The sequence below is a fragment of the Cotesia glomerata genome, linkage group LG1 (assembly GCF_020080835.1).
Source record: "Cotesia glomerata isolate CgM1 linkage group LG1, MPM_Cglom_v2.3, whole genome shotgun sequence".
In the NCBI taxonomy this organism is placed as follows: Eukaryota; Metazoa; Arthropoda; class Insecta; order Hymenoptera; family Braconidae; genus Cotesia; species Cotesia glomerata.
Genome location: NC_058158.1, coordinates 27,502,822 through 27,518,838, shown reverse-complemented (window position 1 = coordinate 27,518,838; position 16,017 = coordinate 27,502,822). Strand labels below are relative to the sequence as shown.

At 28.7% G+C, this 16,017-nt stretch overlaps 3 protein-coding genes across 3 annotated transcripts; 2 read left to right on the top strand and 1 right to left on the bottom strand.

Moving 5' to 3' along the window:
- The first annotated feature begins 4,219 nt into the window (after positions 1 to 4,219).
- LOC123268889 lies at positions 4,220 to 7,726 on the top strand. The gene is made up of 6 exons (XM_044734326.1): positions 4,220 to 4,491; positions 6,159 to 6,293; positions 6,371 to 6,439; positions 6,541 to 6,630; positions 6,711 to 6,788; positions 6,883 to 7,726. The coding sequence occupies exons 2-6, from the start codon at positions 6,159 to 6,161 to the stop codon at positions 7,045 to 7,047; spliced, it is 537 nt and encodes a 178-aa protein (XP_044590261.1). The 5' UTR covers positions 4,220 to 4,491; the 3' UTR covers positions 7,048 to 7,726.
- A 1,817-nt stretch (positions 7,727 to 9,543) lies between these two features.
- On the top strand, positions 9,544 to 11,402 carry LOC123268826 (putative transferase CAF17 homolog, mitochondrial). The gene is made up of 3 exons (XM_044734224.1): positions 9,544 to 9,765; positions 9,831 to 10,013; positions 10,101 to 11,402. Exon 3 carries the CDS (start codon positions 10,168 to 10,170, stop codon positions 11,278 to 11,280), a length of 1,113 nt encoding a protein of 370 aa, XP_044590159.1. The 5' UTR covers positions 9,544 to 9,765; positions 9,831 to 10,013; positions 10,101 to 10,167; the 3' UTR covers positions 11,281 to 11,402.
- A 560-nt stretch (positions 11,403 to 11,962) lies between these two features.
- Positions 11,963 to 14,557, bottom strand: LOC123268673 (RNA-binding protein 34-like). Its single transcript, XM_044733985.1, has 4 exons — positions 14,411 to 14,557; positions 12,795 to 14,146; positions 12,394 to 12,701; positions 11,963 to 12,311 (listed from the first exon to the last, which is right to left on the bottom strand). The coding sequence occupies exons 2-4, from the start codon at positions 14,116 to 14,118 to the stop codon at positions 12,093 to 12,095; spliced, it is 1,851 nt and encodes a 616-aa protein (XP_044589920.1). The 5' UTR covers positions 14,119 to 14,146; positions 14,411 to 14,557; the 3' UTR covers positions 11,963 to 12,092.
- Positions 14,558 to 16,017: the final 1,460 nt, after the last annotated feature.

Below are 16,017 nucleotides of genomic sequence, written 5' to 3'. Positions count from 1 at the left end.
ATTTTCTATAGTTTATAGAATTTCAAGTTCTCCAATTATGATGACTAGCCTACAACAATACTCGTAGAACGTCTTAATACGGCCTGGACAAGTTAAGGCAGTGTGAACAAACGGTAACTAAAATGTCCTTGAAAAATAAACCCAAAATCTTCAATACAAAAAAAAAAAACCTGAGTACTTTCCAACAAATGAATTTAAAATTATTTTACAACCCAGCAAAAAGAAACGACATCTGGTTATACTTTCTTCGAAATACTCTTCTTGGAATTGAATAAGTTTATAATACAAACTCAAACACAATTTGAATCTAAAAATTACAAAAGTTTAGACATATAGCTTTTGGTTCATTTCCTTTATTGTACCATATACTAATGGGCTGTTACTTCTATACTTGTGTGTGATAATTATCTCAAAATTCATTTTGTTTGGCATTACCTTTGGCTTAGGCTAGAGTATTTAGACAAATTTAAAAATTTTTTCGTTTAAAAAAAGGTATTTTACTTTTGGGATAATCTAACAATAAGATTCAAAAGAGATACAGATTATAGCAATAAATAATAGTAATACCCGAGAAAAAATGTTTCTATATAATTATATATAATTGTATATAATCATATATGATTATATATGGAATCACATATATAATTATATACAATTATATATGATCATACATGATTATATATGTAATTGTATATGAGGTTATATATGACTATATATGGAGCAATATACAGCCATGCAAGATTGTATATAGTCCCATATATAATTATATACAACTATACAGTACAACCTGGTTATAAGTTACTGTTTGGGGCTGTAGGAGAAAAAATTCTCGGAAAAATTTGTCCCCCACCACTATGTTTTACTCCGAGATCGCTCGGTTTGATGCGTATGTGTGCATCGTGTTCGTGTTTGCACCCGCACTCCTTTTATGAGTTACTTGACGTTTGTCATTTCTTTACGTATAATGGTACTGTTATTTGTGTATATGTAGTTCATATAAGAGTAACTTATAAAAGGACTGCGGGAACAAACTCATCAGCGATAACCGAAAAACGTTGTCAGTAAAACTGTAGTGGGGGAACCATTCCGAGAAGAGTGAAAAGAAATTGAGGGGAAGTAACTTATAATCGAGTAACTTATAACCAGGTTGTACTGTATATGCTTATATTATATAAGTTATATATAATTAACAGACATAAAAATTTTTTCTTTGAAAAAAAATTTTTTTTGGTTATCACAAAAAGTGTAAAATGATGTTTATAATTACGTTTAAATAATTCTGAACTACAAAATTTGTCACATTTCCTATGAGATGTTTTGGTCTGCTCTGCTACTACCTAATAGTAAAATCATTATTTATTTTATTATTTAAATAAGTGTTATATTATAATGAAATTCGGTAAAATAAATAAATTATGAATAATGACTATCCAAATATATATTAAAATCAATTTTTATATTCCATTTATGATAAACTCATATGATACATTATGTAGATCATAGAATCATTATTATCTAAGACAGCAGCACAGCAGACAGACACTTCAAGACGGTGGTGTACCTGCCTGGAAAGTCACCACTGAAGATCCAAGACGGCCTCCAAAAGCTTCTAAATAAAATAGACAAATTCATGCAAACTTGGAACCTAAGAATAAACTACACAAAATGTGAAACAATAGTCTTTCGCCGATCGACTCACTTTCTAACCAAAGGCAGCAGACCAGGACTTAACACCTTCACACTGAAAGGTACCAATCCAGGTACGGATACAGTAGTAAACATCCCTCACAAGTCAATAGTTAAATACCTTGGAGTACATCTCGACGACAAACTACGCCTGAATAAACATATTAATATTCAGCTGAACAAAGCTTCAGCAGCTTTTAAAGCCAATCGAAGCTTATTCTACTGCAAACACTTGACTAGCAGGGCTAAAATTATATGCCACCAACTACTGATCCGGCCAATTATCACCTACGCCAGCCCAATTTGGTGGAACACCAGCGCATCCTACATGGAAAAAATCCGAGTCCTGGATCGCAAATGTATTAGGACTTGCCTGAGGGTATACCGCTCTCGTGAGTCCAACTTCAAGAAGCAAATCAGCAATGAAACTCTATACAACATTGCTAACATCCCCCGGATCGACAATTTTATAATCAAGCTAACGCGAGATTACTTTGCGAAACTCTCTTCAATTGAGAATAAAGAAATTGAAAAGATCTTGGAAACACCTGACCAACAGATCTACATCACGAACCACAACTCAGCTTGCCTACCACCCCAAGCGTTTATCTATTTTGACAAAAAAGGCATCATACAAGACAGCAACAACGTACCAACAATATATCATTGGGGCAGAAATGTCGCAAATAAAAGAATTAATCTGACATCTGATATGATTGCCAACAATAAATATGATCCAGTTTATTCAATGGCCTTACCTGAACGAGATAAAATGGACTTCTACAGTCTTGATGAAAGATACTGGTGGCTAGAGGACTCCTGCCATCGTATAATATTAAAATTAAGAAAACTCAACGGCTGGTCAGCGACGTGGTGAAGTGTTAATATGTATATTTGTATATATGTACAGAATTAAGATATAATCTTTTTTCTTTAATATTTTTATTTTTTCTTTATTAATTTTTTTTAATAAGCTAAGCGAGGGTTTTTGCAATTTTCCCACCGCTCCTCAAATAACAAGAATATATATCCTAATTGGATACCTCCCAATGCATATTTAATTAACAAAATACTTAGGTTCTAATAATTTCAGATCCACATATACGATTGATATGAGTAGCTCCACACACGGAGACTAATATCTTATTAATAAACATAATATAATGGCTAGTTTTTAAGTTGATTTGCAGCCGAATATTTATTGTAAAACTTATGTAATTAAAATAAAGCAAATAAACTTCTTTAAAAAAAAAACAAACACTTCAAGACGCACGGAGATCACCAAAGTTAAGCAACATTGAGCAGGGTTAATAGTTGGATGGGTGACCGCTGGTGTTATAGCTATAAAATTATATCTAGATATTTTTTTTTGCATTTTAATTGGTTACACAGAATTGCGTAGGACCATATTAAATATTCTATCCATAAAATTAACCCAATAATTAATTAGATGTAATAAATATATAATTAAAAATAGTTTGGAAAATCCAAAAGTACACGCCTCATAACGCTCATTCATTTTTTAAGAAAAAATAAATTCTGTAACTGATTAAAAAAAAGAAAATTATAATTAAGTAATTTCTTACAGAGTATTTTTTTTTTTTTTTTTTAAATATCAACGCCCTTTTTTCTTGTTATATGCGCACGCAGTCTAAAAAAATCTAGCTTTATCAAGTGGCGCCATAGTTTTCACGTGACAAATAAGAAAAATTCGTTTGTCTTTGTACGGTTATATCGTAATAAATTTTAATAAAAATTCAATTTAAAAAAAAAATACGTAAACTGATATGAAATACGGACCCAGTTCATCGCATTCGTAAACTATTAAAAAAAGTCCGGTCTTGAAATATCAATTTGTTCGGGAGTAATCATTGGTACATCCAAAATGGGGTGACATCCGGACGTCCGCGTAAAATTGTTTTCAAAACGTTTTTTTATTCAAAATAGCTACATGAAATGATTTTAGAAAGTAAAAGATGGTTTAATTTAAGTGTTTTCTCCGTGTACATCTACTTATATTATTGTATAAGTGTAATATGGTTGTGATAGAGACATTTAAAGATCACAAAATTGCTTGACCTTGACGAGTCGAGTATAAAGCACAACCTCACGCGCTTCGCGCTATGAGGCGTGCAATATTGTTATATATAATTATATATGATTATATTTGGCCATTTTTCATATATAATCATATATAAACAATTTATATATAAATATATATAAATATTTTTTCTCGGGTACCTAGTTCAAAGTAAGGTAAAAGCCCCAATATATGATCATGTACCAGTATATGATCACTCCATGTATTTGTATACCTATATTTGTGAATTGGGGCTTTTACCTTATATAGTAATTAAAATGCTATGAATTTAATCCGTTTACTTATCAGCCTTTCATCGAATCTCTTCAAATCCTCAAATCAAGTATTCTCTAACTTCAGGTTCAAAACTATAGAGACTCTATTGTACTATTCGTTATTTCGTCGTAGGAGGGGATATGATGGTTGGGGATGTAAATTGACACTTCGCATGAGACTCGAGTTTTACTTCAGTACCAACCACCAACGCCAACCGCCGACGAACGACGAACAAGTCCAGTCCGGTTCAAACATCCCGAGTGTGCACACGCCTTTGAGATTGATCCTTGTGACACTTGAATAATCTTTGTTTCATCCCTCGTTTTATTTCTTTATCGAATCGTGGTGATAAAACAAACTCGACTCGTTTATAAATTCTTTATTCTAATTATCCGCGAAATATTTTTTGGCTGAGTTTTGTTCGTTTATTGATTTTGCTGATCATCAACGTAAGTTTTTAATTTATTTTATAATTTTTCAAGCACATTTTTATACAAAATTATTTGGATTTGGAAATTTATGTCAAACAAAGATTATCGCTGAAATTGGATTTATTTTGTCACAAATTTTTCGCGTTAAATGATTTTGTTAATGTTTGAATCCGATGAAATAGCACATTATGTTTTATAATCTCATTCATTTAATTGATAATAAAAGTGGGCCGTAGTTAATGCATTTTTAAAAATTTTTTTATTTTACCAGTTACTTTTTAAAAAAATTTTTGTATGAACTATAATAAACCTTCCGCACTATTTAGTTTCTTTTTCAAAAAATTACTTATATTTTTATAAAAAAAAAATGAAATTTCTGAATATATTTCCTTTGGCCCACAGTAATAGTGACACATTCATACGTTACTTTTTCGCGGTGTAATATCATGATAAAAGATTCCTTTTATTTTAGGGGGCGTCCATTAATTACGTGAGGTGTTCTAGGGGGGGAGTGGATCATGCTAAATCTTACCAAATTTCACTTAGGGGGAAGGGGGGATCTTAACAAATATCACGTAATTATTTCTCTAGCAGAAAAAAGTGTAAAATTGCGTGAAAAAGTATTTCTATAATAAAATATGGCCAAATTTGACACAATAGTGTTTGTCGTATTCGTCTGAACCCTGCAGGGCAGCAAAGTAGCGCTCGATTGTTTAATTTGATTATTGATCGATAGGATTCACTAATTTTTTAGGTATAGATTTCTTTAGAAATCTATCGGTGGTAGCCGGTCTCATGTCGTAATTTTAATGCAATTTTGTCATAATATGTTTAATTATCTTCAATTTAAACTATTGTTCGTCGACTTTTAATACTTTTTTCAATTTATTTCGTAGTTGAGAAAATTCAAAAAAAATCAATAATAAATTAAATTTTAGCTTTTATCATCAAATGACTTTTATATGTAAAAAATCCTATTTTTTAGGTAGATGTCTTTAAATATCTATTTGCTGTAGTCAGTCTCATATCGTTATTTGCAAAAATATAATAAAAAATGAATTTTAGGACATTACGGCCTTTTAATAACGTGTTTTTTTCAATATTCAAACAAGAAATCTACCTATCCATGTCGGGTGTAGCTGGATGGCACTTTTTTTCTCAATAATCCAACCCGTTTACTGCCAAAACATAAATTTTGAATAATTTCGCGTGAGATTAGGGGAGGGGGGAGGGAGTTGAGGAAAATCTTACGAAATCTTATCAAGGGGGGAGGGGGGGTTAAAAAATTCTCAAAAATGCCTCACGTAATTTATGGACGCCCCCTTATTGAAAATTATAAAATTTTTAATGATATAATTACAGGCAACATAAAATCAAATGCTTGCTATTTTCAATCTTTAAGATTTTAAGATACTACAATTATTTTTCTGTAAAAGCGCAAATTATTGAATGCTGCATATTTTAATGTTACCGGAATAATAATCTGAAAAATACATCAGTAATCACTTTAGAAATAAATTAATTCGTTACTTCTATTTACATCATTATTTCCATGAAGTTCTTAAGTCGATTGCTTGAATAAAAATTCTTAAATTACAAGTCGAATCAACAATTTTTTCATCTGTAAAATTTAGTGTAATTACAATGTTAATAATTTAGTATTAATGAGACATTACTTTGAATAGATGCCTTTCTATTCAGATTTTTTGGCAATGGAAGTTGATGAAACAGTTAGCCAGCCACAAACAAACTGTTTCAAGTATCAATCAAATGAAGAATTCCATGAAAAATTTGATTATCATGTCTCAGAATCAGGATGGGTAAATTTATAATTTAAAAAATACTGATATATATTTATTTATCAACATGTCTTAATTGTTTACTAAATTTTTACTAGAGTTCTTCGAATCCATCGTCACCCGAATCACCAAATTTGAACAGAAACTTTTATAAACGCAAAGGACAGGTATGATTATAAAATTAATTAAATAAAATATATTGTTAATTCACCTTGGGTGTTATATTTTATGAAAATAAGCTAATTAATTCAAATTGTTTCATTTATAGGATCACTCGAGAGATACATACAGAACAAACTATGCACAAAAATCACCAAAAAACTCAGGATTTTATTCTCCAGGTTCATTCACTGGATCGGTAAGCTTTTATAAATAAAGCTGTAGTAAAATTCATTTTTTCTCTTTGGATAATTAATTTTGTTTCACTTTAATAACTAGATGAATTCACCAAATTCGTCGTTGGAAAAATCTTTTATGAGAACAGGACAGCAAAGTACACCGTGCAAAGAAAATCAGGTATGATAATTTATATATTGAAAAACTTATATTTTATAAAATAATGTTTAATTGTATTCACTTTTTTTATTTATTAATTTATTTTTTTGTTCAGTTTTTTATTGGACTCAAACCATCAGAACGTATTAGTTACATTCGAGAAATCCTACCTGTGCAAAATCAGTCAGGATATACCTCACGTTCTAAATGGGAATCGATGGCTCCACCCAAGGCACCTCTACGTCGTCCTCACAGTCCATCATCTCATCTTATTTGGTAAGCAAAAAATATTAGCAGAAAAAATTTTTTTCTGTTAAAATGCAATTGAAATTCAGTTATTATAAAGATAACTAATTTTCAGTTGTAATTAATAGTACATACTATTAATATTTTATTGTCGTCAAATCTCTTGCTTTATTCTCTGATGCTATGCATCAGATTTGAATTAAGGCAACAAGAGAATTTATATTTGTATGGCAATTATCTAATTATTATAATGCGTTATAGACATTCATCGCAATTTGATTGAAAAAAATTACTTATATTGTCAGTTTTGATACTTTATTACATTTAACAATGACAAAATTAATTATATGTTTCTTAGAAAAACTATAGTTCATTATATACTTAAGAGTATTCATAAAAGTACAGAAATTCCATACCGAATGCGAAAGACTTGATAAATGTTTTAATCTTTAGGTGATATCAATCATTTTAATTAAAAATAGTTTCTATGTGAGTGTTTAAAACTTTAGGGTATAATTACTAAGGATTTTATATTTATAAGTAAATATGTCGTTTATAATTACGACAATGTCTGTCTTATTTTAAAGCGTTTAAGCAATTGCGAAAAAAATTATTAATAATTTTTTTTTATTTTTTGCTAAATTATAATCACTTACACCTTACACGTACAAAAATAATGTAAAAATTACATATGCAAATAGTTTAAGTAACATAAATTCTTAAAGATTATTTTTTAAAAGAATTTCGGTAATATGCACCGATATTTTCATGAGTTTAATTATTAAGAATAGTATCAATACAGTAATAAGTCTGTACAGTCTTGACCGCGACGAGCCTGTAAGTACTGGCGGCAAAATTATTATATTATATATTATTATATTATTATTATATATTTTTATATATTATTATTATATTATTATATTATATTATATTATATTATATACACGGCGATAGATGAGTTTTTTCACTTAGTTTTTGTGAGAAACAGTGACGATTCAGAATTAAAAATCAAAAAGCTCGAATAAACTTCACTTTATTTTTATTGCTTGAAAATTTTTTCAAAATTTTCAATTAAATAAATTGGTAATCAAATTTTTAATTACATATACAATAAATTCTTACGAGTAATAAATTGAAAGATGCAATATGTCACACAAATAAATAATTTTTATATCCTATTTGATTGGATATAATATAAAATTAATCTAAAGTACAATAAAATTTCTACAGATAAGATTTTCAAAACATTGATGATTGAAAATTATTTTTAGAATCTTGAAAATGGAATGACTCATTTTTATCGTTTAATTACTCGAAAAATTTTAATAATTTACTCGCTGCAATTTCTAAGAATTCATATAATTAAATAAAATATCTTCGAGAATTTCAATAACATTTACAACTTTTCAGTAATTCAATGAAGTACAATTTAAATAAGACCAAATAAGATTGCAGTCAATTTAAATTCGCAAGTTAAAACTAGTTAATGCTTCACAAGTTAAGAAGAAAGGTACAAATCATGACAAAATTACTCATGAAATAAGTTTAATATTGTTTACACGATATATTTATTGGAATCAAAATAGTTTTACGAATTTTGATGAATGCTCAATGATAATGAAATAATTGGAAAGGTCATCAATTATTTTTTTAAACATCATAATAAATTACAAATAAGACCAAATGTATATCTAGATTACACATAATATGTAGCATGTTGTTTATAATACTTAAAATAACGAAGTGAGACTAAGATATTATTTCAATATCAAATATAATGTGTTCATCGACTATGCTCAATCATCAAATGAAATAATATGTGTAAAAAAAGCATTTAATTAAAATATTTAACTAATTATTATTAAAAAAAAAAAATTTTTATTACTAAGTATAAAGCTTTTTAGTAAAGAGAGTTGATTCAAAATATGTGAGTGAAAGATACTAGAATACTTACATAAAAAGTGTGAAATTAATAATAAGAAAATCGTAAAAAGTTATAATTTATAATTAATAACATGGCTTGTAACAAAATTTATTTTTAATATTTGATAAGCATAAAAATAGTTGTAATTTAATGTATTTTAATAACTTGTGTAATTGTAAGTTTTTAAATTAAGTAATTAATGTAAATTTCACTTAATATGGATAATTATAGTTGTATTATTAAGAATTTGTGTGCTTAAATAAACATTGATTGATCTCAAAAATTCAACAGTTTTTTATCTTAAGTATATTAATTGAAATTAATATTACTATTACAACTTTTAATCCTTTAAAACAAGTAAATTTATGTCCAGATTAGAGTCTTAGCTTAGTTAAAATAATTATGAAAATTTTAATTGAAAGTGGAGTGAAAAATATTTAAATTATTAATAGGTATAAAGGTTTAATTTAAAAATTGTAAATAAAAAAAAAAATAAGTTTAAAACTTTTCTTTTATAAATTTATATTTCAAATTTACTTTATCATCAATACATACAACCCCGACAATAGGTATTACTTTCCCCCTACCTTCTACCTATAACTTTCTATTCTATTCATCACATGTAATATTAAACAATAAAATTATTGAATAAATTATCAGTAATTACGATTCTTATAAATAAGTAAAAATTAATATTAAAAATAATCGCAATTCTAACTATAATGTCGCTCAACATAGATAAGTAAAAAAAAAAAAACAAATTATTACTTTAAATTGGAGTCCAGAGATTAAAATTTATGTAATAAACAACAACATGAATTTTTAATGGTAAGAATTAAATTATTTGTGATACATATTATTTTTTAATTAATAAAATTTTTTAATTTTTTTAGAAGCGACTTATTGAAGATTGTAATTTTATTTTTATGTGTATAACCAATAAAACTCAACTTCACTCAAAACACTTTCATCTGGGGAAAATTAATTTATAACAAATCACGTGTTTAAAATAATCAGTGGATTTCAATAATCAAGTCATTTTATTTAAAAAATATATGTGAATCTGTATCAATGATGTAAGTAAATATATGTTAATATATTTAATCTGTACAAAAAAAAATATTTATCCATTTGAAATTTAATTATTTTTATAAAATATCTAGTGGCTGTCGAAAGATTTTATAAGATAAACATAAACAAAAAATGTTTTAATGAAAAAAAAAAGTAATAATGTCAAGAATACAATTGGTCGGTATAACACGAAAAGCATTTATATTAAGTAAAAATATAATAATTAAAAATAATATACGATTGAATAGCACATCACCGAAATTTAATGCCTTGGAGTGTCTAAATAATCGAGGGTTACTCCAAGTAACAGGTAAAGAAGCATCATATTTTTTACAAGGATTGATTACAAATGATATGAAACATTTTGCTGATGGTGCTACGAATATTTACGGATTATTTTTGAATACCAAAGGTAGAGTACTGTACGATACTTTAATCTACAAGGGGATTGATGATGACACTTATTTAATCGAATGCGATTCCGACGTACTTGACGCACTGAAAAAACATCTTATCATGTTTAGAGTACGTCGTAAAATAGATATACAGTCAATAATTGATAAAATGAAAGTTTGGGTCCTATTTGATGGTAATTTAAATTTACGTGATATTGAATCTGAGACACAAAATAGTAACGTTACGTTAGAAGGCGAAATATCGCCTTTCGGATCATTGAATTGTAAGACAAGTAAATCAATTGATGATATTATTATGTTCAAGGATCCAAGAATATCTGCATTAGGTTATAGAATTTTAAGCAATGTAAATATTACTCAAGAAAAAATATGTCAACACTTAATACCCGGTATTTCGATAGACGAAAATTCACCGAGTTATCGAGAAATTAGGTATAGATTAGGCATAGCTGAAGGTAGTATGGATTTACCACCGGGTAAAGCATTTCCTCTAGAAGCTAATGGTGATTATTTACATGGAATCAGCTTTCATAAAGGTTGTTATATCGGTCAGGAATTAACAGCTCGCACTCATCATACAGGTGTTGTGAGAAAACGGTTGATGCCTTTAATATTCGATGAAAGTATTGACGAAAATTTGGAATACGATGAAAATATTATTGATAATAATGGAAAATCCGTAGGTAAATTTCGGGGTGCTGTAAGTAAGTATGGTATGGGATTGATGCGAATTACTGAATCAAGAAATGCGAGTAGTCTGAGTATTTTAAATAAATCGTTAAAAATTTACAAACCGTACTGGTGGCCAATGGAAAGTAATCAAAAAGATAAAATAAAGGTTGATGAAGAAAAATAATAAGACTTTAATTGTAAAATAATTGTGATTTAATAATTAATTTTTAGATCATAATAAACGAACAATCAATACTTCTATGTATAAATGTTTAATTATAATAAAAAATGAAAGATAAAAAATAATTCTTTGACCTATTCTTTTTTTTCTTAATAATTAAATAAATAAATTTAATAATTTATTGTTCTTCAGGACAGATGCCGAACCTCGTTCATCGTCACGTCTTACTCAGCCTGAAAGTGCCCAAGTGAATGATAAAAATGTCGAAACAAAACAAGATTTAGGTGGCATATTCAAGTGTGAATTTTGCTCGTTGATTGAAAAGTATAATTACAAGGGTCGTAAGCCACCTTTTGCACGAGATATATTGTATGAGGAAGATTGTTATGTAATGAAAGATCCATTTAGTTTACCTAACAGAGGTGAAACATTAGTAATTGGTAGTGATTGTTCAATATGTAATAAAACAGTATGTTTAGGATGCAGTATTTTTTATAGCAAAAGATTTTGTCAGGAATGTGCTACAAATAATGAATTATACTTGCCGCATCAATTACAAATTAAAAAAAAACTATCTACGAAAATTACAAATGAATGATCGGTTATTTTCAATTAACTTTTCTTAAAATACTTGATTTTTTTTTCTGAAGTTATAAGATGGTAAATAAATCACAATAAACTTATATACAGTTTACCAATGCTTTTAAATCTTATTTTAAATTGAGACGATATCCTTACTGTAGTTACATAAAATGAACGCGTTATTCACGATACAATAGTATGAAACGCAAGGTTAAAAATCTAATAACTTATAATTAAGATATAGGTTTTTTAGGCTTGGACATTAATTTTCCAGCCATGTTCTTCTTCTTCTTTTCGAATTTGTTAGCCTTCTTTCCCTTTTTCTTTGCATCGGCTGTCTGGCCTTGGAATGAGTCGTCGCTTTGAGCTGGTAATTTTTTAGCTGCTTCACTCGAGTCTCGCGGTTTCTTTTCTTTTTTCTTTCCTTGGAATTTTACAGTTTCATTTTCAACCTGAAAGAATAAATAATCATATTGCTTAGCACTTAATTTTTTTTTTTCAACGACTATCAAATATTTTCATTAGAATACTTACGTCATCATTTTTCTTGTTTTTTTTGGGAGAGCCTCCTTGATGTTTGTTGTTTCGGGGTCTCTTGTTTCCAAATTTGGGTTTGCCCTGGTTTGAACCTGGTTGTTGTGGTTGATAACGCTTTACACGGATTTCACGTTTACGGAATTCTGTACCATCAAGATTCAAAGCTAAGGTTGCTCCGTCTTCAGTTTTGAAGTTGATATAAGCGATTCCTCTGCTACTACCAGTCAAACGGTCCCTTACTGTTCTAACATCTTCTATTTTACCACACTTGAGGAACATTTCCCATAGCTCATTGTCTTCAGTATCTATAATTATAATTATAATATTAATAACAGTGATTAAATAAAAAGCTTTAAAATTATTAAATCAATTAGCTTAAATTAAAAAATATCACTTACCAAAAGGTAAATTTCCCAAAAATACTGATTTTTTTGGGTCTCGTTTTTTCTCTTGGTTAACACGATCAACTCTAAGATAGAATCCTTCAAGTTGTTGACCATTCATTGCCAAAGCTTTGACAGCAGACTCCTCAGCTTTATATACAATGAATACGCAGATAGATTTACACTTTTCATGCATCTTCCTTTTAATAGCCGCAGTTTTGTAGGACATTTTTGGAGATTCTGGAACAACACCTCTTATCCGAAGATTCTCGATGGGACCAAATTTACTAAATTCAGACTTGATACGTGACTCCTTGATGTCCTTTGGGACATTACCGACGTAGATGGATCGTTTGTCTAACTCAGCTTTTTCTTCGGGACTCAGAACTTTTTCCTCGCTTGACGCTGTAGAAATGGTTGAGTTATTACTCACTGCACTGGCATTCAGTGGTTCATCTTCATCATCGCTTTCGTCGATCTCTTCATCATCATCATCATCGTTTTCGTCGCCTTCGAAATCTTCGTCATCATCTTCGTCAACCAAACTGTTGCCAAGAAGAGCTTTCAATCCCGGACCATCGTTGTCACTCTCATCATCATCATCGTCGTCGTCGTCATCGTCATCATCATCATCGTCGTCGTCATCTTCATCTTCATCTGTGTTTATTGAAGTGTTAGTAGACGCCATACTTTGATCCATTTCATCATCATCATCTTCATCATCGTCATCATCATCATCATCATCATCGTCTTCTTCTTCAGCTGACTCGTTTTTCTTAACAGGCTTCAATCCTTTGAACATTTTCACTCCTTTCTTAACTTTAGATGATGCTTCTTGATCACTATCTGCTTCGAAGTCATCATCATCGTCATCAGTATCATCGGCCAAGCTTTCTCCCAAAAGGTTAACCTTTTCATCGTCAGATGATTCGTCATCATCATCATCATCATCGTCGTCGTCGTCATCGTCTTCCATGCCACTAAGATCTTCAGGAATAGCAACTCCTTCATTGATATCTTCGTCGGAATCTTCTTCTTCATCCTCTTCTTTGTTTTTTTTCAATGCTTCATTCTTTTTCTTCTGAGCTTGTTTTTTATTGGAGTTATTAGGTGAGTTCTTGTTGTCAAGTTGCTTGTTATTTGATGAATTTTTTTTTTGTGAATTATTAATTGCTTTTTGAACATTAGCATTACCGTTTTTCTTATCATGAACAAGTTGAACTTTTCCCTTAGGAGTTTGCTTGAATTTAGGTTGCTTATTTTTTTTAACCTGTCCTTCTTTAATTGCCTTAGCCGGCTGCACTTTACCCGCCTTTTGAGCGCCTTTAGGAATCGCCATGTTTTATTTACTATTTAATAAACGTAAACTGTAACAAAAGAATGTCTTGTTTCAACAATAATGTAACTAGTGAATTAAAATAATTACTACTCCATAATTACCAGTTAGTAATTAAATATTAATTTTAAGCAAATTATATTGAATTAAGTATAGAAATAGTTTTTGACCACGTGCAATAATTTATTAACGACGTAAAATTAAAATAACTTCTTAAATGATCGAACTAATAAAATAAATGAAGATATAAATAATTATATTAAATATTTAATAATGTTATAAATTAAATCCTTACCTTGTTAGTTATAATAAAATAATTAGTTGAAGTTGACCAACGTTGAACTCAGAATGATAACGACAAATGCTTGAGACGCAAACTCGTTAGAATCACTACGCCGGAAAATGTGTTGCGGCCATTATACATGGCATTACTTGTGAAATTGTGGCGCTCTCTATATATAACTGACTATGTATAAGTAAAAGTTTAATCTTAATTATCAGAATTACAATTTTATTTTAGAAAATAATGCTTGATAATAATTATTTTAAACTATAAATAATTTCTGTCGATTGTATATTTATTTTCAATAATTTAGCCGGAAGTAACTTTTTTCAAGTTACTTACGACATTTTTAAGATTTGTTGTTCAACATTATCAACGTACGGTAAGTTGTAATTTTTGATTTTTTTTTTCATCGGCGTTATACACTATGGAGACTATACACACGACTATGGCTTATGGGGCTCCCAAACGGTAGAAAATTTTTTTTGATAATATTTTTTAAAATTTAAGTTGACAATTAATTTTTGACTTGTTGAATAAAGTCTCCCAAAAAGTCAACATTTTTTTTTGTGACGCTTGGACTGTTAACCATGTTTCACTATTCTAATAGTTAGAGAAGAGGAATGATGAATGTTTAAAATGGTTCAATTCCACGATATTCCACTTGTTTTCAAATAGCTTTATATTAATCGGCTTCTAAAAGTCCCTACTGCCGAAATACTCGAAATGTTAACGTTGCGAATGTCCTTTGTCCTACTAGCTATTTATTAAGACATCCTTCTGATTCGCACAATAAATGTTCAGGAGTAAAACTTTACTCTCTGCTTTTTAACTGAATAATAGTTGATTCGGTCGTCACATTTCCTACGTTTTAAAAATCCCAACGTAATTCGCGCCAATTTTTTTTAGTTCATGTTGCTACCGTCGTTAAGATAGAAGACTATAAAATTGAGTTATCATCATATCTGACGGCGGATACGTTTATTGTATGGATACGTTTGTTATATGAATTATTCCATACCAAGTCACTAGATTAAAAAAAAAATATTTTTTAATTTAGCCGAATTTTTGTGTCAATTTCATAACACGCGTACTTGTAAATTTTTAGCTTTTAACTTTAAAAAGTTCTCAAGATATGAATTTTTGAAAATTTCGAAAAAATAATAGATGGCAAGTTGAAAAAATTTATAACTAATGATCAACAATCTTAAAGTTACGACGGTTTTTTTTTTTTTATCTAGAAAAGTAGTTTTCGAGAACAATAAAAAAATGTTTTTTTTTTTTTTATTACAACTAGAAATACTTTTCTACATTTTCTTAATATTTTTTTCTTCAACAAGAATAAAATTTATCAAAGTTGTACAACTATATATATTAGACGATTAAATCAAATGATTTTTAAATCGAAAGATTGGTTAAATCAAATAATTGAAGTTTTCAAAATTCATATTTAATTCAATATCGAAATCAGCATTCAAAACAAAAATTACTGTTAAAAACAAACAACGATTGAGTATTATGAATGAATAATTTTTAGTTATACAATGAAATATATTAAAAAGTAAATTTAACTTATCAAAGTTGATGTCTATTATCAAATTAATTAACAAAATATATTT